Source organism: Lissotriton helveticus, chromosome 6 (genome assembly GCF_964261635.1).
Source record: "Lissotriton helveticus chromosome 6, aLisHel1.1, whole genome shotgun sequence".
Taxonomy (NCBI): domain Eukaryota; kingdom Metazoa; phylum Chordata; class Amphibia; order Caudata; family Salamandridae; genus Lissotriton; species Lissotriton helveticus.
The window spans coordinates 879,593,193-879,621,025 of NC_136067.1; the positions used below are offsets into that span (position 1 = coordinate 879,593,193).

Genomic DNA, 27,833 nt, shown 5'->3' on the forward strand with positions numbered 1-27,833 from the left:
ATCCATGCTCTTCCAGCACTAACCAGCACATGGATGTGCCTGGCCACTGCATATTCCACCCACCTCCCTGATGTCTTTCCCTGGATGTGATGTTCACACGTAGGGATTATTTATGCGGGTATCGATGTGTGCTATCCTTCAAAGACCTCCATCTCATTTGTAGGCAACCATAAAGGGTCACAAAGTGCCTTCTTCCTCCTACATGGGAGTTACGAGGTAGGAGCTTTAGTGACATCCTTAGAATGTACCTTTGCTCTGTGACCAATTAATCACTGATTGGTTTGTGTCCTAGTCAAAGTAGATCTACCCCTTAATATCTACCGTTGGTTGAGCAGTACATTCTACTTGCTAATCTCACTAAAACGTGTATGTTAATTAGTTCTATGAAGGAGGTGCCATGGAATATAATGTTCATAGAGTCAAAGGTACAAAGACAGTTTAAAATGAGAAAATATGGATGCCTCTATGAGGGTAATATCAAATTAGTTGCATCTCAGATGCACCATGTACTACTTTTATAAGACATTTTATCAGCAAATATACTTAAGCAAAACAATTTCTTTGCAAGAATGTAGCAAAGTTAGCCTGTTTAATAAGTAATAGGACAAAACGTGTGATGGCAAGGCATAAAGATAAGTAGGCGCAGTGGCGTAGCTAGACCTATTGCTACCCGGGCAGACCCTGAGTTTCCCGCATGGTGCAGGTAAGAGCCAGGGAGGGTCGACAGATGACTTGTACCTGAAGGAGGGGGTTTTAGTCTTAGTCGACAGACAACTTGCCCGCCGCCTCATCCCCCAAAAAGAGTGGCACCCAGGGTGAACCACCTCCCCCAGCTATGCCACTGAGTAGACCTGTAGAGACTTCTGAGTGAGCAATGAGCAATTATGTTTTTAAAGACTTGCAACTTACCTGTATGCTGGTTAGGTTTGTGTACTGGTACGACTTGACTACCAGATATTTGGCTTCAATATCGATAATCCCCAAAATCATGTATTTCCACCATCTTCGTTTCAAAATTGCCAGCAAATTTTCTTCTCCTGTGTGAAAAAATATATAAGACTTGAGCACCCTACTATGGTTCAGAACATACTTCAAGCCAAAACTATCTAAAAAACACCATGAACGTAGGATAATTAAACAAGCCTAGTAGCTTACCTACAAAATACATATTTGGAGATTACCTGCTTATGATATAGTAACTGGAACAGAACATTTTTACTTCTGATTGTATATGAGCCATTCAAATGGGATTCAGTAAAATATTATGAAACACCGGTCCTAGGCTGGGCTATTGCCCCCTACTTAGCTGCGTAGAGGTAACATCCTTCAGGGAGCATCCACAAGGCTTATTCAGCTAATGCTTGATGTCGAAGGGTGGATCCGGCAATGAACGACTTGTGGCTCTAGTGTTTTATGCAGCCAATGCGACTGAAATGCTAAACTATTACCTGATGGTGGAATGTCTGCCAGTCAGACAGTCCCAAATATTTCATTATGTCTTAATATTTTGACGATCTTTCCATAGCACTAAATGTTGCCTTTTGGGGGCTTTAAAATGCTGACGGACAAGGAAATACAGCCTAATGGTTGGATGGGGAGCTAGAGTCTCATCGGGAGAAGGAGAGTAACAGCATACGATGTTGTTCCACCACAATCCCAGTTCTATGCTGTGTTCAGTTAAAGGAAAGTTCAAATGTTATGGGCCAGATTTAACAAAGTGTTCCATTGCCTTTATGTCACACAAGGCAACACAAGGGCAACGCAACACTAAAGTCAGATTTACCAAGCCACGCACGGCCACCTTGCTGTGCTTGGTAAATCTCGAGTATCGCAAGGCAGCGCAAGGTGCTGCCTTGCATTACTCTGCCCCAGAGAGGCGATCTATGGTTGGAGAGTGGGTATTCCCACGTATCCACCTACGGATTTTGGTGCATTCCCAAATTTACCATGAGTAGTAGACCTGGGAGTGCAGCAAAATGCTATGCCTAGGCGTATCAGGAGAAATAGCTTCATTTCCCCTCGTTTTTCCTCTTTCTACATGTGCTGCATTTTGCAGCACAAGTAGAAAGAGGAAAAAGCCCCAGGGGATTTTTTTGTGTGCAGGAAGGTGTCCCTTTCAACACATAAACAATCCTACTTGCAATGCAGGCACCCTTGCACCCTCTACCTTTTACGCAGCGCAGCACAGCAAGGTGTCTTGTTGCCATTTGTTGTGTGAAATATTGATGATTCTGCCCTGTGTTTTCAGGATTTTCTGAACTGCCATAGTTGGGTTCAGCTCTTTGACCAAATACGGGTTGTGGAAATTGAATCATGACATCTACTGGGAGCCGGTGGACCGCCCAAAGGGTTGGTATGATGGGATCTTGCAGAAGGCATTAATAAAAATTCAGAACGCTTAGATGATATTACAACAGTTGAGGCATGCCAGGACAAGGACTGTTTCCTGTTTTATTCTGTGGCCAGCATGAAAAAGTGAGTGGATTTCAGGCAGAATCGAGAGCTGTGTGTTTAACCCCTTGGATGCGCGCAAAATTTTCCCGCAGTGCGGGAAAATTTCACACGTGCGCAATTCGGACGGCTCCCGGCCGTCCGACCCACACGCCACCCGTTGCGTCGGACGGCCTGGAGCCATCCGACGCATCCAAAGGGTTAAACCCTTTGCCACAACACTGATATGGGGAGAAAAAGTAAGTTTGTTCAAAAGAATTATCAATGAACTTCGGCAGAGAGACTGTGGGAGGAGTTACAAGGTCTGGAGATTAGACAAACAGTTTTGAACTCAAGCATCAACACCGGTGCTTGAGCACCAGTTAAGGACACATTAATTTTTTGCAGGCACATGGCATAGGGTGATTTGCCCAGAATCACAGGATGTCGAGCCGATGCTGAGGCTCAAACCAAGTTCCCCAGCTCTGAGGCCAGCATTTCGCCACATACCCACCTCACTTGTAGGGTTTGTTGGTTCTGTGTTAGGCAGTTCTAACAGGAGAATTGGGCGGGTCGAAGCTGCCTCCCGACCAGAGTCCCAGCACCTATTTTTTTTTTTACAAATTAACCACTGCCAGAGGGACACAACTGTTGAAAAGGAGACAGGAGAATAATGACCTTTGAAAAAAATGAATATGTCCATGAATACCTGGATGATTCAATTTCTCTGAGTCCGTAATTTTCACTGTGGTTAGTGACACATGATTAGGGCAGTGCAGAACAGGTGCACAAACGCCCACCAGTTGTTTGAACTTTTCGTCAGTATTGCATGTTCAATGGTGGGATTGCTGTGGCCAGGTATCAGGGAACTTTTATTATTATCTGGAAAGAAGAACCTCTGTAACCGTTGTGGATAAATTGTAAAGGAAGGCTTGAGATAATGTATTATATAAAGAATAACTTTATTGACTTAATCGTCTCAGACACAAGCATTGGAGTGGTTAAAATACGGCCAATCTGAAATGTAGTGTTTTCAAGTTCTTAAACATCTGAAGAAAATAATGTTACATTGTTCGAAAATTAATTTTGCGACAACCAGTAATGAATTGTTATTTATAGCTTTGGCTAATTTTGTATGCTAAGGGTTTTATAGTGATTATTTATAGATGATTTCTAAGAATCTTGAGGATAATTATAGAAATTGCATGGAGATTTCATGCAGGAGTTGTAAAGCTAGTGAATGTAAGGGTAATGCCAAAAAAACTCACGCTGTACAACAAAGCCTATCTTTGCTGTCAAATATTGTTGTTTGATTGATCATTATGTCCAGGGCCGGACTGGGATTACAAACCAGCCATGGCAATTATTGCAAAACCGGCCCCCAGTAACAACAAGCATTTACAATGCAATGGTCTCGGCATCATTAAAGGTAGAGCTATTGGCATTGCTCATGACATTTCTTTTTTTTTCTTTAAATCATAAATAAATGGCATTGTCATTTACATTGTCAATACACACCACTCTGCACTCAACTGCACTCACCTGCACTGCACTGCACTCACCTGCACTGCACTCACCTGCACTGCACTGCACTCACCTGCACTGCACTCACCTGCACTGCACTCACCTGCACTGCACTCACCTGCACTGCACTCACCTGCACTCACCTGCACTGCACTCACCTGCCCTGCACTGCACTCACCTGCACTGCACTCACCTGCACTGCACTGCACTCACCTGCACTGCACTCACCTGCACTGCACTCACCTGCACTGCACTCACCTGCACTGCACTGCACTCAACTGCACTCACCTGCACTACACTCACCTGTACTGCACTCACCTGCACTCACCTGCACTGCACTGCACTCACCTGCACTGCACTCACCTGCACTGCACTGCACTCACCTGCACTGCACTGCACTCACCTGCACTGCACTGCACTCACCTGCACTGCACTCACCTGCACTGCACTGCACTCACCTGCACTGCACTCACCTGCACTGCACTCACCTGCACTGCACTCACCTGCACTGCACTGCACTCACCTGCACTGCACTGCACTCACCTGCACTGCACTCACCTGCACTGCACTCACCTGCACTCACCTGCACTGCACTCACCTGCCCTGCACTGCACTCACCTGCACTGCACTGCACTCACCTGCACTGCACTGCACTCACCTGCACTGCACTCACCTGCACTGCACTCACCTGCACTGCACTGCACTCAACTGCACTCACCTGCACTGCACTCACCTGTACTGCACTCACCTGCACTCACCTGCACTGCACTGCACTCACCTGCACTGCACTCACCTGCACTGCACTGCACTCACCTGCACTGCACTGCACTCACCTGCACTGCACTGCACTCACCTGCACTGCACTCACCTGCACTGCACTGCACTCACCTGCACTCACCTGCACTGCACTCACCTGCACTGCACTCACCTGCACTGCACTCACCTGCACTGCACTCACCTGCACTGCACTGCACTCACCTGCACTGCACTCACCTGCACTGCACTCACCTGCACTGCACTCACCTGCACTGCACTCACCTGCAAGGCACTCACCTGCACTGCACTCACCTGCACGCCACTGCACTGCACTCACCTGCACTGCACTCACCTGCATGCCACTGCACTCACCTGCACTGCACTCACCTGCACTGCACTCACCTGCACTGCACTCACCTGCACTGCACTCACCTGCACTGCACTCACCTGCACGCCACTGCACTGCACTCACCTGCATGCCACTGCACTCACCTGCACTGCACTCACCTGCACTCCACTGCACTGCACTCACCTGCACTCCACTCACCTGCACTCCACTCACCTGCACTCCACTCACCTGCACTCCACTCACCTGCACTCCACTCACCTGCACTGCACTCACCTGCACTGCACTCACCTGCACTGCACTCATCTGCACTGCACACACTGCACTCACCTGCACTGCACTCACCTGCACTGCACTGCACTCACCTGCACTGCACTCACCTGCACTGCACTCACCTGCACTGCACTGCACTCACCTGCACTGCACTCACCTGCACTGCACTGCACTCACCTGCACTGCACTCACCTGCACTCACCTGCACTGCACTCACCTGCACTGCACTCACCTACACTGCACTGCACTCACCTGCACTGCACTCACCTGCACTGCACTCCACTGCACTCACCTGCACTGCACTCACCTGCACTGCACTCACCTGCACTGCACTCACCTGCACTGCACTCACCTGCACTGCACTCACCTGCACTGCACTCACCTGCACTGCACTCACCTGCACTGCACTGCACTCCACTCCACTGCACTCCACTCCACTGCACTGCACTCCACTGCACTGCACTCCACTGCACTCACCTGCACTGCACTCACCTGCACTGCACTCACCTGCACTGCACTCACCTGCACTGCACTCACCTGCACTGCACGCACTGCACTCACCTGCACGCACTGCACTCACCTGCACTGCACTGCACTCACCTGCACTCACCTGCACTGCACTGCACTCCACTCCAGTGCAGTGTGCACTGCACTCACCTGCACTGCACTCCACTGCACTCCACTGCACTCCACTGCACTCCACTGCACTGCACTCCACTGCACTGCACTGCACTCACCTGCACTGCACTGCACTCACCTGCACTGCACTCACCTGCACTGCACTCACCTGCACTGCATTCACCTGCACTGCACTCACCTGCACTGCACTCACCTGCACTGCACTCACCTGCACTGCACTGCACTCACCTGCACTGCACTCACCTGCACTGCACTGCATTCACCTGCACTGCACTCACCTGCACTGCACTGCACTCACGTGCACTGCACTGCACTCACCTGCACTGCACTCACCTGCACTGCACTCACCTGCACTGCACTCACCTGCACTGCACTCACCTGCACTGCACTCACCTGCACTCACCTGCACTGCACTCACCTGCACTGCACTCACCTGCACTGCACCGCACTGCACTCACCTGCACTGCACTGCACTCACCTGCACTGCACTGCACTCACCTGCATTGCACTGCACTGCACTCACCTGCACTGCACTGCACTGCACTCACCTGCACTGCACTGCACTCACCTGCACTGCACTCACCTGCACTGCACTCACCTGCACTGCACTCACCTGCACTGCACTGCACTCACCTGCACTGCACTCACCTGCACTGCACTGCACTCACCTGCACTGCACTGCACTCACCTGTACTGCACTCACCTGCACTGCACTCACCTGCACTCACCTGCACTGCACTCACCTGCACTGCACTGCACTGCACTCACCTGCACTCACCTGCACTGCACTCTGCACTCACTACTCTGCACTCTGCACTCACTACTCTGCACTCTGCACTCACTACTCTGCACTCTGCACTCTGCACTCTGCACTCACTACTCTGCACTCACTACTCACTACTCTGCACTCACTACTCACTACTCTGCACTCACTACTCACTACTCTGCACTCACTACTCACTACTCTGCACTCACTACTCACTACTCTGCACACTCACTCTGCACTCACTACTCACTACTCTGCACACTCACTCTGCACTCACTACTCTGCACTCACTACTCTGCACACTCACTCTGCACTCACTACTCTGCACTCACTACTCTGCACACTCACTCTGCACTCACTACTCTGCACTCACTACTCTGCACTCACTACTCACTACTCTGCACTCACTACTCTGCACTCACTACTCTGCACTCACTACTCACTACTCTGCACTCACTACTCTGCACTCACTACTCTGCACTCACTACTCTGCACTCACTACTCTGCACTCACTACTCTGCACTCACTACTCACTACTCTGCACTCACTACTCACTACTCTGCACTCACTACTCTGCACTCACTACTCTGCACTCACTACTCACTACTCTGCACTCACTACTCTGCACTCACTACTCACTACTCTGCACTCACTACTCACTACTCACTACTCTGCACTCACTACTCTGCACTCACTACTCTGCACTCACTACTCTGCACTCACTACTCTGCACTCACTACTCACTACTCTGCACTCACTACTCACTACTCTGCACTCACTACTCTGCACTCACTACTCACTACTCTGCACTCACTACTCTGCACTCACTACTCTGCACTCACTACTCACTACTCTGCACTCACTACTCACTACTCTGCACTCACTACTCACTACTCTGCACTCACTACTCTGCACTCACTACTCACTACTCTGCACTCACTACTCACTACTCTGCACTCACTACTCTGCACTCACTACTCACTACTCTGCACTCACTACTCACTACTCTGCACTCACTACTCTGCACTCACTACTCTGCACTCACTACTCTGCACTCACTACTCTGCACTCACTACTCTGCACTCACTACTCTGCACGCTCACTACTCTGCACTCACTACTCTGCACTCACTACTCTGCACTCACTACTCTGCACTCACTACTCTGCACTCACTACTCTGCACTCACTACTCACTACTCTGCACTCACTACTCACTACTCTGCACTCACTACTCTGCGCACTCACTACTCTGCGCACTCACTCATCTGCACTCACTCATCTGCACTCACTCATCTGCACACTCACTCATCTGCACACTCACTCATCTGCACACTCACTCATCTGCACACTCACTCTGCACTCACTACTCTGCACTCTCTCTGCACACTCTCTGCACACTCTCTCTGCACACTCTCTCTGCACACTCTCTCTGCACACTCTCTCTGCACACTCTCTCTGCACACTCACTACTCTGCACTCACTACTCTGCACTCACTACTCTGCACTCACTACTCTGCACTCACTACTCTGCACTCACTACTCTGCACTCTGCACACTCACTCTGCACTGTGCACACCGCTGATATCACGGAATCTTCCACCACACTTTCTAAAACTCTATAGTCCGAAGCATAATAGGCACAGAACCAAAAGAAGGGTAGACATTGCTTAAAATAATCTTAGTGTATTTATGAGAAGCAAAAGCGAAACTGTGAAATGTGCTGAATATCAGTTTGTTACGAATCAACAGAGTGGAGTTAGAGAACCAAGAAATAGTAATTTAGAATCCGGGTTAGAAGGAGTAGTAATCACAAGCTGAGGATCAACGGGCGCGAAACAGCGTGGTGGGCGCGCAGGAGACGCAGATCAACGGGCGCGAAACAGCGTGGTGGGCGCGCAGGAGACGCAGCGTGAGCGTGCACATCAGCTGAAGATCGCCGGAGAAGACACCGAGCCTGCCTGCTGCCGTGACTGACCCCCTGCAGAGGGAAAGAGCCCGGTGAGTGGGGGTAGAAGGGGGGGGGGCAGAGAGGGAGTGGGCAGAGAGGGAGGCTGTGTGTGTGTGTGTGTGTGCGTGTGTGTGTGCGTGCGTGTGTCTGTCTGTGTCTGTCTGGTGTGTGCCTGCCTGCCTTTGTGTGTGCGCGTCCACAGACCCTGGTCGGCTCGTGCACCGCTCTGTACTCCCTTGCGAGCTTACATGGCGACAATAGTTCTCGTTGCCGAGACCTAAAAAGCATTGTAAGATGTTGAAATAGAGTGCGGCGTGCCGTGTGAGAACAATGTAGTAAGGAAAACAAGGGGACTCTAATAAGTGAACCTGGGGTTGACTAATGTTTTAGAAAAACAATGGTTCTTATGTGGCCATAAAAGGTCCTTGGTAGGAAGCAGTGTCAGAATTTGTGACTGCCCTAGAGTCGAGATAGGTAATAAATATCTCAGGGACGATAAGTAATATGAACAGCCTGTGCGCCTGTAAACACTGGTGCTCACACGAGCTGCTCCTAGAACTAGTGAAACGACAAGTCCTCGAAGAGCGCACTCGGACTGGACACTGCTTTGGTGGGGAAGAGATGCAGAACATAAATCAGTTTGAAGGCCGCCCGAAACACACCAGTGCTGGTGCAAAACCGCAGTATGTTAGGAATCTGAATAAACTGCGACATACGTGCAAACCTGCACTCCAGACCACTGAATGGAAAGGCACATAGTTGTGTAGATCTCACAAAGGAACCAACTGGATAAACACGAAAAAGATGTAGAAGGTGCAGCCACCATTGTTGCTGATTAGGAGCGGCAGATGTTGAAATAGAGCTAGGCGGGCTGCGTGGCTGCCCTTGTTGAAGATTACGTGTAGCGTGCTGTACTACTGTAAAAAAATGCTAATGAATACCAAAAAAAAAAACATAAAAGCGGGCTCCTGTCAAAATATTAAGCATGGCGCCAGTGTTGTTAATATGAAAGCTGGCGCAGTGCGAAAACCTAAAGCACGACGCCCGGGGCGGGCCAGAGATGAGGAGCAGGGAGTGGAAAAGCAGGTGTCCTTGTAGGAAAGCATGTCGTATGTGCAATAGGAGAATAGGGAACACTTTCTGGGGTGACTGGTGAAGTAGCAACCCTGAATGGGGGTAGGAGGGAAAGAAGCAACACCGACCGTGGGGGTTGGGGGTTAGGAAGAAGCAATACACACTGGGTGGGAAGGGAAGAAGCAACGCATGCAGGGGGTGGGAGGGGAAAGCAGAGGAAAGAAGACAATAAATAACAAGCAACCAGTAAACGTGTCCGTCCTAGATAAACAAACGCATTTTAAAACAAGAGGTGCTAATGCTACCTGCTGTGCATCTGAGATGCCACGGAGTGCTAGCGGAAGAAACGATCGCTATTGTAAACAAGCTGAGGATCAACGGGCGCGCACGACGCAGCGTGGGCGTGCACATCAGCTGAAGATCGCCGGAGAAGACACAAGTCTGCCTTCTGCCGTGACTGACCCGATGCGGAGGGAAAGAGCCCGGTGAGTGGGGGGGGGGGCGGCAGAGAAAGAGAGAGAGTGTGAGAGTGTGTGTGTGTGTGTGTGTGTGTGTGTGTGGGTGTGCATGCATGCATGCGTGCGTGCGTGTGTCTGTCTGTCTGTGTGTGTGTGTGTCTGGCGCATGCCTGCCTGCCTGCCTTTGTGCGCGTTCACAGACCCTGGTCGGCTCGTCCACCTCTCTGTAGTCCCTTGCTAGCTTACTAGGCGACAATAGTTCTCGTTGCCGAGACCTAAAAATGGCCCACACCGGTCCAAAACTGGCCTCCACCCTTCTGGCCCACCGGAGAAACGCCTGGTGCCCACTACGGGCAGTTCGGCCCTGATGATGTCAGAAACAGACATGGTCCGTGCAGGTAACAGCAGTGGGGCAGTGGGGCCGGATGGGGGGATTCCGACAAAAGATGCTGAGGGAAAATAAAATATTTATTTAATTTTGCCTTGGAATCGTCCCTCGAAAGTCTCCCCCCTCACCTGGTCCCACCGCCCCATCGCTGTTACCTGCATGCACCGCGGCTGGTCAGAAATAATTGAAGCACGTGAATGCTCAAGATCCACCATATGTTTTCTGAAGTAGGGATGCGTCTAGCTGGGGAAGGGGAAAGAATAGAGATGGCAAATAATTGACACTCCCTCCTTCCACCAGCACTCAAAGTGGAATCGAGTTGTTATACACACCCCAGCATGCAAGATTTTATTTTCAATAATTAGTACCGCTGAAAAGGCATAGCCCAACAGTCCGCACATAGGTCCAGGGCCTGGAGACCCCCGGGGTTACAAGCCCTGCTCTACAAGTCCCACTGATTTACTAATTTATAGATTTTTTTCAAGTTTAGAGAGTATTGGTCTGTAGTTTTGGTGGTTAACATCTGAAATTTGATATATTCAATAATGTTGAAAATCTCTCAGCCATCACGGTGGCAGCGGTAGGGTAGTAGATATATTCATTACATGCTCATAACACAAAAGGTTATAGGTTTGTGTTACCAAATCTTTGCAAGGGGTTTAGTGAGTGGGCCTCAGGCAGCGAAGATCTTCCCAGACTAACACGGAAAGGTCACCCTACATGACTTTGGCTAATCCCTGTTCCATAAGGCACACGTTCTTCAGGGCAGCGTCTTGGTGAATATGTTCTTTTAATGATGCATAGTTTATAAGACAAAAACATATAGTTATTTTACTGTAGAATTAAACTGTGAATTGTAGCACATTGTTGGAATGGAAAGATCTGAAACTACTGGAATGTAAATCCATTTGTTCATGACTATTCTTTGCCCGACTGCTCAGGGTCGGACTGGGACAGAAAATTGGCCCCGGCACCAAAATAAAAGTGGCCCCCATAAGTGAATTATAAGGCTAAAAATTTGACCCATATTCACAAAGTGTGGCAGTTTTTAACTTGTTATTACATTCTGTATAAATGTCTTACAGTCTATACACTACATGTGCTGATTTTGCTGCAAGCACTGTTTGTTTTAATATCAGGAGAGAAATCAACAGAAACAAACAGGCCCAGCAGACCACAAAAACAGGCTCACAAATAGCCCCAAAAAACTATACACACTGACCTACACAACCGGCCTGTCATGCTCTACCTGATTGCCCTTTAAGCCCGTCTGACCCTATGGCTGCTGATGTAGTACATTTCTTCCTGTCTACCCTCTCTCGTACCACCCAGACTACTCCCCTACCAAGCTAAAGAAACTGATGCTCCACACACAGGACAGCAATCAAAATGAGGACAGGAATGACAGCCTCCATAAAAACTGACATCTTGAGAGACAGGAGAAAGCTTATGTCAGATTATGCTGTTACCTTTTCAGAGGATTTGTTCCTGCACTCTTTGCCCTTACTAAGGATTACCAAGAGCCTGAAATTGTGCCTTTCTAGAGATAAGCCCTCTTCTGAAGCTGCACTGTCTGCAAGCTAGCATCCCTGCCTGACTTGAACTTTCCTATTTATTTGGTTATTACAACATGAAGCATAGTATTTGCTGTCTGTGGATTGCTGGTACTATAATCATGTTTGGGAGGCAGGGTACACCAGCAAGCACATTCTGCCCTGAAGACACTGTCGTCCGGCAAAAGGTCAGGATTTTGTATAGTTCAAGTGGGTCAATGTTTGAGTATGAGCATAATACGGGAGTTTTCACATCAGCAGGTTCAGTTTTCAGTTAGACGAAATAAGTCCACATGAGCTTCAATTCGAACCTATGGGGTCTATCTTTCAGATAATGTGAATGATTGAGGTGAAGGCCCCATTAGAGGTTGGAGACAGTGCTGTCCTCAATAACGGATGGGGTAATGTGTCCCTAAGATACGATTCAAATCAGCATTTTGGAATACAACCAGTAAATAAGAACTGCCTCAAAAACGGTTCTACATCACTAAATTGGAAAACTCTGAAAGTTTATCAAAAATATTAAAGTGCAATACAGAAGGCAAAAATATAGTAGTTTCAGTAAATCATTCATAAAACATAGAAATCAATTACTATAAAGACACTTAACATTTAAAATAGATGCAGCAATGAGCAACATCGTGAAAACAGACTGAGGGCCCGATTAAGATTTCGCATGGACCTGAGGCTGTCAGACATCGTTTGGGAACTGGGGCCGACCGATCTCCTGTTGGCGGTCCCAACCCAGCAAGTAGGATGTGGTCGCACTCCTATTCTTTAGAATGGGAGCATGCATTCCAGTCAATGCATGCTCTCGGTGTAAAGAGAAGAGGTGCAGTTCATCCCAGGTGCCTTCCATGGGGTAAAGGGATCAACAGGGGGGCACCACAGGTGTCCCCTTGGCCACCATCTAGAGGCCTTACACCCATGGGGGCCCTGCTGGGGGCCCCCCAAAGTTGACTTCCGACTGCCTTTCTGTGTCTGAAAAGCCGGCACAGAAAGGCTGTTGTGAACCGACATTGTAATCCCCTGGGCGAAAAAAACACAGGTGGCTTTTCAAATGGCAGACGGGCTCTCTGAGCCTGTTGGAAGCCATTTGGAAATCCGGTTCGGATTCATTTGTGACCGACTCCATCCAAATGGGTCAGTCGGATATGAATCTGAACAGGAGATTACGATGCAGTACTAATGGCTCAGACCAAGGGTGGGAGCAATTTCCTGCAGCATCGTCATCGGGCCCTTAGTCTAGTGTGTGCAGAAATCCTAGAGAAAATCAGGAGGCGTCACAAGAGGCTTAGAAAAGAGTCTGGTTCACCCCAAAAGTGAGGGCCCAAAGATTCATTTTCCCAATAGAATGTAATGGAAATCGAACAGTCAGCATGATGTGAGCAAATGTATCAATACATAATTGAATCATAAGACAGCACTATAGAGTGTCTTTTTATTCCGCTAAATGAATATTTATGCCCCTTCTGACCTAATGTTATCAGAGTTGTCAAACCAAATCTGCTTAAATAAATGAAAAGATTCATAAATGAACAGCCTATAGCGATCGAGCAGAAAGAGCCTTGAAAAGTAACCAAGGCTTCCGCCAGAGGTTTTCGAGAACAACATGTCATCACAAAACAAACAATGCACTATTTGCTGTGTGCGATATCAATGAGAAATAAACACAATATGCATATTATGGATATTCCAGGTAACAAAAAGGAGCCGTTGAGTTGAGGCATAGTTAGGCATATGTCAGGAAAACATAGTTCTGTACATCACAGAGTTATTGTTGTAACTGCAAAAGGATCATGTTAATAGACAAATATAATTCTAACTAGAAATTATCTAAAAGGCATCTCTCATCCGGCTGAAATGTAAGAAGCGTACTTTCATTGCTCTATTTGTAATGGTTCCTGTTAATTGAATAGGGTGCTCATAGAAGAGCTGGTGGGTGGATGGGAAGGGCAGATAATAGTTGTGAGCAGGCAACTGCAGTCTTCTTTTCAAGGTTTCAGCAGCTGGTACAGCCGTGAAGCCGCCATTATCTTGCTACTAAGGCAAAATTCCTACCGAGGTTGAAAAGAATGAACAGGTGGTCAGACCACACAATGTCGTATTCAGTGACTGAGAACACAACATCCAGACATCAAGGTTGAAAGAAGGGCAAAACTGTTGCTTGTTTTATTAGTGAGTTTTTTTCGGTTTGGTACAGTTAGTATTGTCCATATCTGCACCTATTCTTTGACCCAGATGTTCAAGTTGTCCCTCAAGCATAAATGATCAGAAATGAACTGCAGATTCTGGGCCAATTTATAAGGAACGCAGCATAACCTCAGGGAGGACAGACGACTACTGCACACATAAACAAGGAGAAGGAGAAAGGGCTGCTAATGTGACTAGGAAAAGTACAGCCCGAACCGTCAAGCTGGGTCTCCGCTCAAAGGCGATGCAACGAACCATGGACCATTTTTAGCTTTGTTGGCCTCATCAGTGGAGAGCAGCTTTAGTCTTGTTGCACAGCAAGAACAGGGCCCATGTCTGGGCACACCTGTTGCACTTGGGGTGCTGCAGTGAGGAAAGCACAAAGGTACTGGCTGGAGTGTGTGCAAAGGTTTTCAGCCCCTAGCAATCACTGCTAGCATCATCGTGTTCTATTGGAAGGGATTTTTCTGGTTGTAGAGAGCTTAGTAGTTGATGGGTAGTAGGAGTTTGTGGTGTAAGTAGAGTATGCTGGTAGAAGCATCAGTTTTCATTGTCTATTAAGTGGCAAGAAGTGTGTGGATTCTCTATGATGAAATTACAAATGCCTTCAATATATCTTAGCACAAATCAATCACTGGCTCTCTAGAAGCCTGTTGAGTCAAATTGGGCTAATGCAAGAGGGGATGAGATGGCTGTGAGTGCTGGGGAACCATGGCATTGAAGGTGAGGACAGTAGAGTGAGGAGTTTTGAAGATTGCCTCTAAGTACTGGAGAGAGGATTTTACACCCACGCTTTTTCCTTTTTATACCGCTTCCTAAGAGGTACCCCTGTTACTTGCGTTACCACACAATGTTATATGCCAAAGGTGATATTTTACATTTAGACCTAAACAATGCAGAACAAAGTAGTCTTTTAATGAACAGAACTTTAGAAACAAAAAAACTCTGCAACTCTTATTCAGTGCAGGCTGTGTTTCAAAATTAGATCTTAGAGTACGGTACCTTTGACATGAAGATAATCTGGTTGTTATACTAGACAGATGTAGAAAATAAAGTTCTGCTAGAGGGCAACTTTACATTATAGATGCCATATTCTTAATTTTTAATTCATGGCTCAGGGGTGCAGTTCAACATGAGAGGGTGCAATCATGTAGAGAAATTTATCATAGTAATGACATTTAGGTGCTGTTATTTTACTTCCTGCTAACATGCTGGAAGGTAAGATCTTCAACAGTAGTGCAGGGTAGTCTGCAATGTCTGACTATGAGTCACTATCCAGCCACTATCTTAGAGGATGAGATAGAGAGTAGAATTGGTCCTCAGGAATGAAGAGGAGTGCAAAAAGAGAACACAGTGCAGACTAAGCAGCTCTCCCTTAAAATCTGAACGTTCCTTATTCCCAGGAATTGCAAAGTTCTAGAAGAATTTTCATAGGTTTATTTATAAGGAATAGCTAAGATGAGTCAATAACAGTTAAGGGATAAAGGCTTAGTGATATGAAATTGGGAGGTTTAGAAACAACGTAATGAAGAATTCTCAAATTACAGACAGCACATTGAAAATGACAAATGTATCAGATAGAAATACAACTTTAGTTCATGGCAAATGGTCAAAACTTCATGTCTGCTAGGAGGACTGTGGCTGTGAGCAAAGACATTCTTGACAAATTGAAATGTTTTACTTTTAACATACAAGAAAGGTAGTATTCATTGTATAACATATTTGACATTTTTAACAGTAGTCAGTGAAGCAAAGTGCAGCATGCATTGATAAGCAACTGGAATAGCTGTAAGAAATTGGGTAATTAGTTGTGCAGGATGTGAGGCACGCACAAGCAATAGGTCCTCAATCGTCTCCTTTCTGAGATTTTGTTAATATCATCACCGCCGAAAGAATTTGTCTCCTACAACAATTAAACATTTTTTTGCTCATTCTTGAACCTTTTTTAAATTATTACTGATAATGTATGCTGGTGATGATTTTATGTATTTTTGTGTTTTTATCTTGTTTTTTGATGAACTCAGCAGAGATCTTCATCAATAAACTTATAACTTGTACTAAAACTTGGGAACCAAGCACCCCATTGTAGCACTTGACTCTCTCAGGGTAGCAAAGCACAGCAATCCAAGGCCTACGGAGAGGAGGAGGTGTGACCTATTAATCGCCATTCTCTGGCACACAATAATAACACTCAATAAACTATTGCGCAGTAAGTGATTTTTCTTTGAAAGCGGAAAGGTACATTTATTACACACACTGCTAAATACTACTCATTAATTTACAAATAAATACATCAGGAAGATGGAATTACCTTGGACGATATTCTGAAATCACATTTGAGCACCACAGGGTCATAACCCAGAAAATCATAGTACCCTCCCCACCCATACCAGGAAGAACATCAAAATACAAGGGGGTGTCATTCTAAATTAAACAGACCTATTGACTTTGTCCGGAGTGGTCACCACATCAATATATGAGACAAGATTATTGGCTTTGTCTTGGGGTCACAATATCATAATTTATATGTAAACCTACTGGCTTTGTCAATGGGTTACTAAATTAAAATTTAAGGCACGCCTATTGGCATTGTCATGGGGTAACAAATTAAAATATAAGGCAAGTGTATTTGCTTTGTCATGGGGTCACTACAATATAGTAACAATACCCACATGTTAAAAACCACCATTATATAACTGGATTTAATAACCACATTTAAATTCTAACACTATTGTCAATAAAAGCACTGAGTGGTTTATCAAAAACTATTGTCAACCATTTACTTTAAATAAAATATTTAAACCACCATAAAATGGTCTGACTCTCTTTTTACACAATTAGGTCACATGAAATGCAGCCAAATAAATAACCACAAAAGGCTTCTCTACTCAATCTGTGAAATTAAAGCTTCAACTCTGAGTGCTTCAAAAAAAATGCTGAAAAGTCTCCCCAGGTCCTGAATTCTGGGTTCTGGGAGACATGGGGTTAATTTGTACAAAACATTTCTGAGGGCTGTTGCTCCTCCGACAGACCCCACAGCACTCCAAGATTACACTGGTGGTGCTCTTGACCTTCCTTCAGGAACCACAAAGAAGAACATGATATGCAAAATATTCCCGCAGGGCATTATGGGGTGCTCTAGGTGGGGAAAAAATGAAGAAATTATGAGCGTCTTTTTTCACTGGGTTTCACTTTGTGCTGTGTTTCTTCTTATTTGACTTTTTTCTGTTTTTATTGATGATCGGGACACGGTGTCAAATGGGGCCCCCACAGTGGCAGTAACTGTTGGGGGCAGTGCAGGGAGCCCCCCACCGGCTTGCCAGCCAGCTCTCCTTGTGGCCAACACTATCCAATGCAGGCGTGTGAGCCCGTCTGTCCATTTACGGAGCCACTCCTCAAGGATGGACTGTAGCTGGTCCTGGACTCTTTGCTCATGCAGCAAACTGACACAGAGGAGAGTGGTGGCAGTCCACCCTCCTTCCTTGGTCTTCTGAGTCCAGGAATGGGGTCCTGGGACCATGCCTTGAACTCGGGGGGCTCAGGGATGGGGTCCCTACCCACATTTAAGTTGGTGCCAGTCTGGGGAATGGGATCCCCAGTAAGAGTCTGGGTCTCATGCATGCTCCCTCACTGGGCAAGTTCACAAAAAGTGTTGTGTCACCCACCAGGGGTTTGGCCCTCCCTTAGGGTATTTGAAGACATTGTTATGGAGCCCCACATGCTCCGTCCAGAGAAATCTATAGAGCACAATTCTAATTTACGTGACGATCGTCCTGATGATGACCTTGAGTTATAGAGGTTGAAACGACGTCGACCCTGCAATGCCATTTGCGGCTTTCTATTGGGCATTTACAATTAATGATTGTTTGTAAGTGTAAATATCTGCCCTGACCTTCACTTACTTTCACTTGCGCCGCTTCACGTTGTTCATAATCACATGTGTCACTGCGCCGTTCACTCACTTATACACTGCCAGCACACATCTGGTTGTTTTGGTCACCGCAATTTAGTTGTATTTATGTGCTTCTATATGTAAATTATAATTTTTGTATTATCCTTTGGTCTCCTTTTGCCTTTTTTCCCCGTGCTTTGTGATTTTTTTCCTTTGTTGAACCGCCCTCCAACGTGATATTCCTGTTGAGACATTGTTTTTGTTACACACACCGTTCAGAGAAAAGGCATGTTTAAATGGGCAAATGTTTAAATGTACATAACTCAGGACCTGTTGGGCTTATTTTCTTGCTCGTTTTGCTCCTGGTGGCAGGCCCTAGCACTTGGTGCATTTTCACAGGACTCCTGGCCACAAAATGGGCAGCACATTCTGTGTGGATCTGGTTCGAAGGGCTCCCTATAATAGTTTCTCCTTTGCCAAGATCCTGGTGCTACTCTCCTCCTGCTTGGACATAGAAGTCGAGGTCTTCCCCCATTAGGTCCTCAAGATGTGTAAGGGGCAGCGTCACTGGCCCTGGAGAGACCCATCTGGTCATGGGGGTCAGATGCAGGCCGAGTCATCAGCCCATCAAGGCACCAGTTGTCCATGGTGTTGCTGCTGTTGCTATATAGGTCCATGGTATTGCGCTCCTTATGGTTCTGCGGGTGACACTTTTTTTCCTGTGAGAGGGGGACACCCCCTTGCCTAACCCTAAAACTGGTTCTGGCCATCTCCTCCCTATCCCCAGGGTATGCTCCAGCCTGGTTATTGAAACAAATGCAGAGGTAGGTCTGGTGTTAGGTTCCTTTCTGTGTGCTGGAAGCAGGTTCCTTTGACGTTCCCTCCAGCCACCATGTCAGGAAGACACTTTCCCCTCTATACTCTATCTCCCCAGTGGCCACACATTTCTCATTTGAAGAGCCATCCCCAGCCCAGGCAGCTGGTCACTCAACAAAAGATGTTAGAAACTTTAAAGAGAGAAATGCCAACTTTCTAAAACTGGCATTTCCGAAATTCTAATTTAAAAATCTGACCACCTTCAAAAGGATTATAAACTACAATTAAAATCAGTTGAAAATGTATTTCTCTAACTTCTACCAATCCCAATGTAGCATTTAATAAATGTGTTTGGTAGATGCTCCTTCTCCTACTAGGCCGCAAAGGCCTGCAATAGCCTCCCACTTCACCTACAGACCTCAAACTCCCCGCAGGAATTCAGAAAGGAACTCACGACCCAGCTTTTCACCTACTCCACCTGGGCAGCAGTACCCTCAGTGCCTGGATACCCTCATGAGTGATTAGCAACACTATTAAAATCCTGAGTGATCGAAAGATTGATATCAATACAGCTCAATGATTCCTTATGGCAGTAGTCAGCCTTGCTAAAGTGAAAACCTTTTTTTGGGATAGTTAACTGTAAGGACATGTTCAACATTAATTTCTACATGTTCTACTTTTAAATATTGTGCACCATGCCTTTATAGGCAATAACGATTCATAAAGGGGGTGGTGATGGACAGAGTATCTGAATTAAGCAGAACACTCCTACCCAGTCAAAAGATCAGGGTTTGATCCATCACCATTTTTTAGCTCACTGCACCATCCCAGCTCAGAACCTGGCTACATGCAAATTAGTCTGACCCTGGCCCAGTGCATCATGGGAACAGGGCAGACCAAACTACCAAGCCAATTCTTTACTGGAAAGGAAACAAGCTTCCGGGGACCGGTTTCTGGCATTACAGCCGTCTTCGGCCCGGCTTGCTTGAATCCTGATGGTGCAGTGAGCAAGGGACTCACATCTGAGCATACCCTTCCACACTTGTGGTGGCCAAAACGATTCATAAAGGGGGTGGTGATGGACAGAGTATCTGAATTAAGCAGAACACTCCTACCCAGTCAAAAGATCAGGGTTTGATCCATCACCATTTTTTAGCTCACTGCACCATCCCAGCTCAGAACCTGGCTACATGCAAATTAGTCTGACCCTGGCCCAGTGCATCATGGGAACAGGGCAGACCAAACTACCAAGCCAATTCTTTACTGGAAAGGAAACAAGCTTCCGGGGACCGGTTTCTGGCATTACAGCCGTCTTCGGCCCGGCTTGCTTGAATCCTGATGGTGCAGTGAGCAAGGGACTCACATCTGAGCATACCCTTCCACACTTGTGGTGGCCAAAACGATTCATAAAGGGGGTGGTGATGGACAGAGTATCTGAATTAAGCAGAACACTCCTACCCAGTCAAAAGATCAGGGTTTGATCCATCACCATTTTTTAGCTCACTGCACCATCCCAGCTCAGAACCTGGCTACATGCAAATTAGTCTGACCCTGGCCCAGTGCATCATGGGAACAGGGCAGACCAAACTACCAAGCCAATTCTTTACTGGAAAGGAAACAAGCTTCCGGGGACCGGTTTCTGGCATTACAGCCGTCTTCGGCCCGGCTTGCTTGAATCCTGATGGTGCAGTGAGCAAGGGACTCACATCTGAGCATACCCTTCCACACTTGTGGTGGCCAAAACGATTCATAAAGGGGGTGGTGATGGACAGAGTATCTGAATTAAGCAGAACACTCCTACCCAGTCAAAAGATCAGGGTTTGATCCATCACCATTTTTTAGCTCACTGCACCATCCCAGCTCAGAACCTGGCTACATGCAAATTAGTCTGACCCTGGCCCAGTGCATCATGGGAACAGGGCAGACCAAACTACCAAGCCAATTCTTTACTGGAAAGGAAACAAGCTTCCGGGGACCGGTTTCTGGCATTACAGCCGTCTTCGGCCCGGCTTGCTTGAATCCTGATGGTGCAGTGAGCAAGGGACTCACATCTGAGCATACCCTTCCACACTTGTGGTGGCCAAAACGATTCATAAAGGGGGTGGTGATGGACAGAGTATCTGAATTAAGCAGAACACTCCTACCCAGTCAAAAGATCAGGGTTTGATCCATCACCATTTTTTAGCTCACTGCACCATCCCAGCTCAGAACCTGGCTACATGCAAATTAGTCTGACCCTGGCCCAGTGCATCATGGGAACAGGGCAGACCAAACTACCAAGCCAATTCTTTACTGGAAAGGAAACAAGCTTCCGGGGACCGGTTTCTGGCATTACAGCCGTCTTCGGCCCGGCTTGCTTGAATCCTGATGGTGCAGTGAGCAAGGGACTCACATCTGAGCATACCCTTCCACACTTGTGGTGGCCAAAACGATTCATAAAGGGGGTGGTGATGGACAGAGTATCTGAATTAAGCAGAACACTCCTACCCAGTCAAAAGATCAGGGTTTGATCCATCACCATTTTTTAGCTCACTGCACCATCCCAGCTCAGAACCTGGCTACATGCAAATTAGTCTGACCCTGGCCCAGTGCATCATGGGAACAGGGCAGACCAAACTACCAAGCCAATTCTTTACTGGAAAGGAAACAAGCTTCCGGGGACCGGTTTCTGGCATTACAGCCGTCTTCGGCCCGGCTTGCTTGAATCCTGATGGTGCAGTGAGCAAGGGACTCACATCTGAGCATACCCTTCCACACTTGTGGTGGCCAAAACGATTCATAAAGGGGGTGGTGATGGACAGAGTATCTGAATTAAGCAGAACACTCCTACCCAGTCAAAAGATCAGGGTTTGATCCATCACCATTTTTTAGCTCACTGCACCATCCCAGCTCAGAACCTGGCTACATGCAAATTAGTCTGACCCTGGCCCAGTGCATCATGGGAACAGGGCAGACCAAACTACCAAGCCAATTCTTTACTGGAAAGGAAACAAGCTTCCGGGGACCGGTTTCTGGCATTACAGCCGTCTTCGGCCCGGCTTGCTTGAATCCTGATGGTGCAGTGAGCAAGGGACTCACATCTGAGCATACCCTTCCACACTTGTGGTGGCCAAAACGATTCATAAAGGGGGTGGTGATGGACAGAGTATCTGAATTAAGCAGAACACTCCTACCCAGTCAAAAGATCAGGGTTTGATCCATCACCATTTTTTAGCTCACTGCACCATCCCAGCTCAGAACCTGGCTACATGCAAATTAGTCTGACCCTGGCCCAGTGCATCATGGGAACAGGGCAGACCAAACTACCAAGCCAATTCTTTACTGGAAAGGAAACAAGCTTCCGGGGACCGGTTTCTGGCATTACAGCCGTCTTCGGCCCGGCTTGCTTGAATCCTGATGGTGCAGTGAGCAAGGGACTCACATCTGAGCATACCCTTCCACACTTGTGGTGGCCAAAACGATTCATAAAGGGGGTGGTGATGGACAGAGTATCTGAATTAAGCAGAACACTCCTACCCAGTCAAAAGATCAGGGTTTGATCCATCACCATTTTTTAGCTCACTGCACCATCCCAGCTCAGAACCTGGCTACATGCAAATTAGTCTGACCCTGGCCCAGTGCATCATGGGAACAGGGCAGACCAAACTACCAAGCCAATTCTTTACTGGAAAGGAAACAAGCTTCCGGGGACCGGTTTCTGGCATTACAGCCGTCTTCGGCCCGGCTTGCTTGAATCCTGATGGTGCAGTGAGCAAGGGACTCACATCTGAGCATACCCTTCCACACTTGTGGTGGCCAAAACGATTCATAAAGGGGGTGGTGATGGACAGAGTATCTGAATTAAGCAGAACACTCCTACCCAGTCAAAAGATCAGGGTTTGATCCATCACCATTTTTTAGCTCACTGCACCATCCCAGCTCAGAACCTGGCTACATGCAAATTAGTCTGACCCTGGCCCAGTGCATCATGGGAACAGGGCAGACCAAACTACCAAGCCAATTCTTTACTGGAAAGGAAACAAGCTTCCGGGGACCGGTTTCTGGCATTACAGCCGTCTTCGGCCCGGCTTGCTTGAATCCTGATGGTGCAGTGAGCAAGGGACTCACATCTGAGCATACCCTTCCACACTTGTGGTGGCCTTGTTGTAAATATTTTTGTCCACCCTAAGCGTGGAAGGGTATACTCAGACATGAGTCCCTTGCTCATTGCACCATCAGGATTCAAGCAAGCCGGGCCGAAGACGGCTGTAATGCCAGAAACCGGTCCCCGGAAGCTTGTTTCCTTCCCAGTGTAAGAATTGGCTTTTGTAGTTTGGTTTGCCCTGTTCCCATCATGCACTGGGACAGGAACAGACTAATTTGCATACAGCCAGGTTCTGAAACTGGGATGGTGCAGTGAGCTAAAAAACGGTGTTGGATCTAGCCCTGATCTCTTGACAGGGTGAGAGTATTCTGCTTAATTCAGAGACTCTGTCCCTCACCACCCCTTGTTGTAAATATTTTTGTCCACCCTAAGCGTGGAAGGGTATACTCAGACATGAGTCCCTTGCTCATTGCACCATCAGGATTCAAGCAAGCCGGGCCGAAGACGGCTGTAATGCCAGAAACCGGTCCCCGGAAGCTTGTTTCCTTCCCAGTGTAAGAATTGGCTTTTGTAGTTTGGTTTGCCCTGTTCCCATCATGCACTGGGACAGGAACAGACTAATTTGCATACAGCCAGGTTCTGAAACTGGGATGGTGCAGTGAGCTAAAAAACGGTGTTGGATCTAGCCCTGATCTCTTGACAGGGTGAGAGTATTCTGCTTAATTCAGAGACTCTGTCCCTCACCACCCCTTGTTGTAAATATTTTTGTCCACCCTAAGCGTGGAAGGGTATACTCAGACATGAGTCCCTTGCTCATTGCACCATCAGGATTCAAGCAAGCCGGGCCGAAGACGGCTGTAATGCCAGAAACCGGTCCCCGGAAGCTTGTTTCCTTCCCAGTGTAAGAATTGGCTTTTGTAGTTTGGTTTGCCCTGTTCCCATCATGCACTGGGACAGGAACAGACTAATTTGCATACAGCCAGGTTCTGAAACTGGGATGGTGCAGTGAGCTAAAAAACGGTGTTGGATCTAGCCCTGATCTCTTGACAGGGTGAGAGTATTCTGCTTAATTCAGAGACTCTGTCCCTCACCAGCCCTTGTTGTAAATATTTTTGTCCACCCTAAGCGTGGAAGGGTATACTCAGACATGAGTCCCTTGCTCATTGCACCATCAGGATTCAAGCAAGCCGGGCCGAAGACGGCTGTAATGCCAGAAACCGGTCCCCGGAAGCTTGTTTCCTTCCCAGTGTAAGAATTGGCTTTTGTAGTTTGGTTTGCCCTGTTCCCATCATGCACTGGGACAGGAACAGACTAATTTGCATACAGCCAGGTTCTGAAACTGGGATGGTGCAGTGAGCTAAAAAACGGTGTTGGATCTAGCCCTGATCTCTTGACAGGGTGAGAGTATTCTGCTTAATTCAGAGACTCTGTCCCTCACCACCCCTTGTTGTAAATATTTTTGTCCACCCTAAGCGTGGAAGGGTATACTCAGACATGAGTCCCTTGCTCATTGCACCATCAGGATTCAAGCAAGCCGGGCCGAAGACGGCTGTAATGCCAGAAACCGGTCCCCGGAAGCTTGTTTCCTTCCCAGTGTAAGAATTGGCTTTTGTAGTTTGGTTTGCCCTGTTCCCATCATGCACTGGGACAGGAACAGACTAATTTGCATACAGCCAGGTTCTGAAACTGGGATGGTGCAGTGAGCTAAAAAACGGTGTTGGATCTAGCCCTGATCTCTTGACAGGGTGAGAGTATTCTGCTTAATTCAGAGACTCTGTCCCTCACCACCCCTTGTTGTAAATATTTTTGTCCACCCTAAGCGTGGAAGGGTATACTCAGACATGAGTCCCTTGCTCATTGCACCATCAGGATTCAAGCAAGCCGGGCCGAAGACGGCTGTAATGCCAGAAACCGGTCCCCGGAAGCTTGTTTCCTTCCCAGTGTAAGAATTGGCTTTTGTAGTTTGGTTTGCCCTGTTCCCATCATGCACTGGGACAGGAACAGACTAATTTGCATACAGCCAGGTTCTGAAACTGGGATGGTGCAGTGAGCTAAAAAACGGTGTTGGATCTAGCCCTGATCTCTTGACAGGGTGAGAGTATTCTGCTTAATTCAGAGACTCTGTCCCTCACCACCCCTTGTTGTAAATATTTTTGTCCACCCTAAGCGTGGAAGGGTATACTCAGACATGAGTCCCTTGCTCATTGCACCATCAGGATTCAAGCAAGCCGGGCCGAAGACGGCTGTAATGCCAGAAACCGGTCCCCGGAAGCTTGTTTCCTTCCCAGTGTAAGAATTGGCTTTTGTAGTTTGGTTTGCCCTGTTCCCATCATGCACTGGGACAGGAACAGACTAATTTGCATACAGCCAGGTTCTGAAACTGGGATGGTGCAGTGAGCTAAAAAACGGTGTTGGATCTAGCCCTGATCTCTTGACAGGGTGAGAGTATTCTGCTTAATTCAGAGACTCTGTCCCTCACCACCCCTTGTTGTAAATATATTTTTGTCCACCCTAAGCGTGGAAGGGTATACTCAGACATGAGTCCCTTGCTCATTGCACCATCAGGATTCAAGCAAGCCGGGCCGAAGACGGCTGTAATGCCAGAAACCGGTCCCCGGAAGCTTGTTTCCTTCCCAGTGTAAGAATTGGCTTTTGTAGTTTGGTTTGCCCTATTCCCATCATGCACTGGGACAGGAACAGACTAATTTGCATACAGCCAGGTTCTGAAACTGGGATGGTGCAGTGAGCTAAAAAACGGTGTTGGATCTAGCCCTGATCTCTTGACAGGGTGAGAGTATTCTGCTTAATTCAGAGACTCTGTCCCTCACCACCCCTTGTTGTAAATATTTTTGTCCACCCTAAGCGTGGAAGGGTATACTCAGACATGAGTCCCTTGCTCATTGCACCATCAGGATTCAAGCAAGCCGGGCCGAAGACGGCTGTAATGCCAGAAACCGGTCCCCGGAAGCTTGTTTCCTTCCCAGTGTAAGAATTGGCTTTTGTAGTTTGGTTTGCCCTGTTCCCATCATGCACTGGGACAGGAACAGACTAATTTGCATACAGCCAGGTTCTGAAACTGGGATGGTGCAGTGAGCTAAAAAACGGTGTTGGATCTAGCCCTGATCTCTTGACAGGGTGAGAGTATTCTGCTTAATTCAGAGACTCTGTCCCTCACCACCCCTTGTTGTAAATATTTTTGTCCACCCTAAGCGTGGAAGGGTATACTCAGACATGAGTCCCTTGCTCATTGCACCATCAGGATTCAAGCAAGCCGGGCCGAAGACGGCTGTAATGCCAGAAACCGGTCCCCGGAAGCTTGTTTCCTTCCCAGTGTAAGAATTGGCTTTTGTAGTTTGGTTTGCCCTGTTCCCATCATGCACTGGGACAGGAACAGACTAATTTGCATACAGCCAGGTTCTGAAACTGGGATGGTGCAGTGAGCTAAAAAACGGTGTTGGATCTAGCCCTGATCTCTTGACAGGGTGAGAGTATTCTGCTTAATTCAGAGACTCTGTCCCTCACCACCCCTTGTTGTAAATATTTTTGTCCACCCTAAGCGTGGAAGGGTATACTCAGACATGAGTCCCTTGCTCATTGCACCATCAGGATTCAAGCAAGCCGGGCCGAAGACGGCTGTAATGCCAGAAACCGGTCCCCGGAAGCTTGTTTCCTTCCCAGTGTAAGAATTGGCTTTTGTAGTTTGGTTTGCCCTGTTCCCATCATGCACTGGGACAGGAACAGACTAATTTGCATACAGCCAGGTTCTGAAACTGGGATGGTGCAGTGAGCTAAAAAACGGTGTTGGATCTAGCCCTGATCTCTTGACAGGGTGAGAGTATTCTGCTTAATTCAGAGACTCTGTCCCTCACCACCCCTTGTTGTAAATATTTTTGTCCACCCTAAGCGTGGAAGGGTATACTCAGACATGAGTCCCTTGCTCATTGCACCATCAGGATTCAAGCAAGCCGGGCCGAAGACGGCTGTAATGCCAGAAACCGGTCCCCGGAAGCTTGTTTCCTTCCCAGTGTAAGAATTGGCTTTTGTAGTTTGGTTTGCCCTGTTCCCATCATGCACTGGGACAGGAACAGACTAATTTGCATACAGCCAGGTTCTGAAACTGGGATGGTGCAGTGAGCTAAAAAACGGTGTTGGATCTAGCCCTGATCTCTTGACAGGGTGAGAGTATTCTGCTTAATTCAGAGACTCTGTCCCTCACCACCCCTTGTTGTAAATATTTTTGTCCACCCTAAGCGTGGAAGGGTATACTCAGACATGAGTCCCTTGCTCATTGCACCATCAGGATTCAAGCAAGCCGGGCCGAAGACGGCTGTAATGCCAGAAACCGGTCCCCGGAAGCTTGTTTCCTTCCCAGTGTAAGAATTGGCTTTTGTAGTTTGGTTTGCCCTGTTCCCATCATGCACTGGGACAGGAACAGACTAATTTGCATACAGCCAGGTTCTGAAACTGGGATGGTGCAGTGAGCTAAAAAACGGTGTTGGATCTAGCCCTGATCTCTTGACAGGGTGAGAGTATTCTGCTTAATTCAGAGACTCTGTCCCTCACCACCCCTTGTTGTAAATAATTTTGTCCACCCTAAGCGTGGAAGGGTATACTCAGACATGAGTCCCTTGCTCATTGCACCATCAGGATTCAAGCAAGCCGGGCCGAAGACGGCTGTAATGCCAGAAACCGG

General features: G+C 47.4%; 1 protein-coding gene across 1 annotated transcript in view; it reads right to left on the bottom strand.

The window, feature by feature from the left end:
* SLC35F1 (solute carrier family 35 member F1) overlaps positions 1-27,833 on the bottom strand; it is a 1,021,228-nt gene that overhangs the window by 277,349 nt on the left and 716,046 nt on the right. Inside the window, exon 3 of the mRNA XM_078646867.1 lies at positions 910-1,037. Within this exon, the coding sequence (XP_078502993.1) occupies positions 910-1,037 (128 nt within the window). The remainder of the gene's footprint in view (positions 1-909; positions 1,038-27,833) is intronic.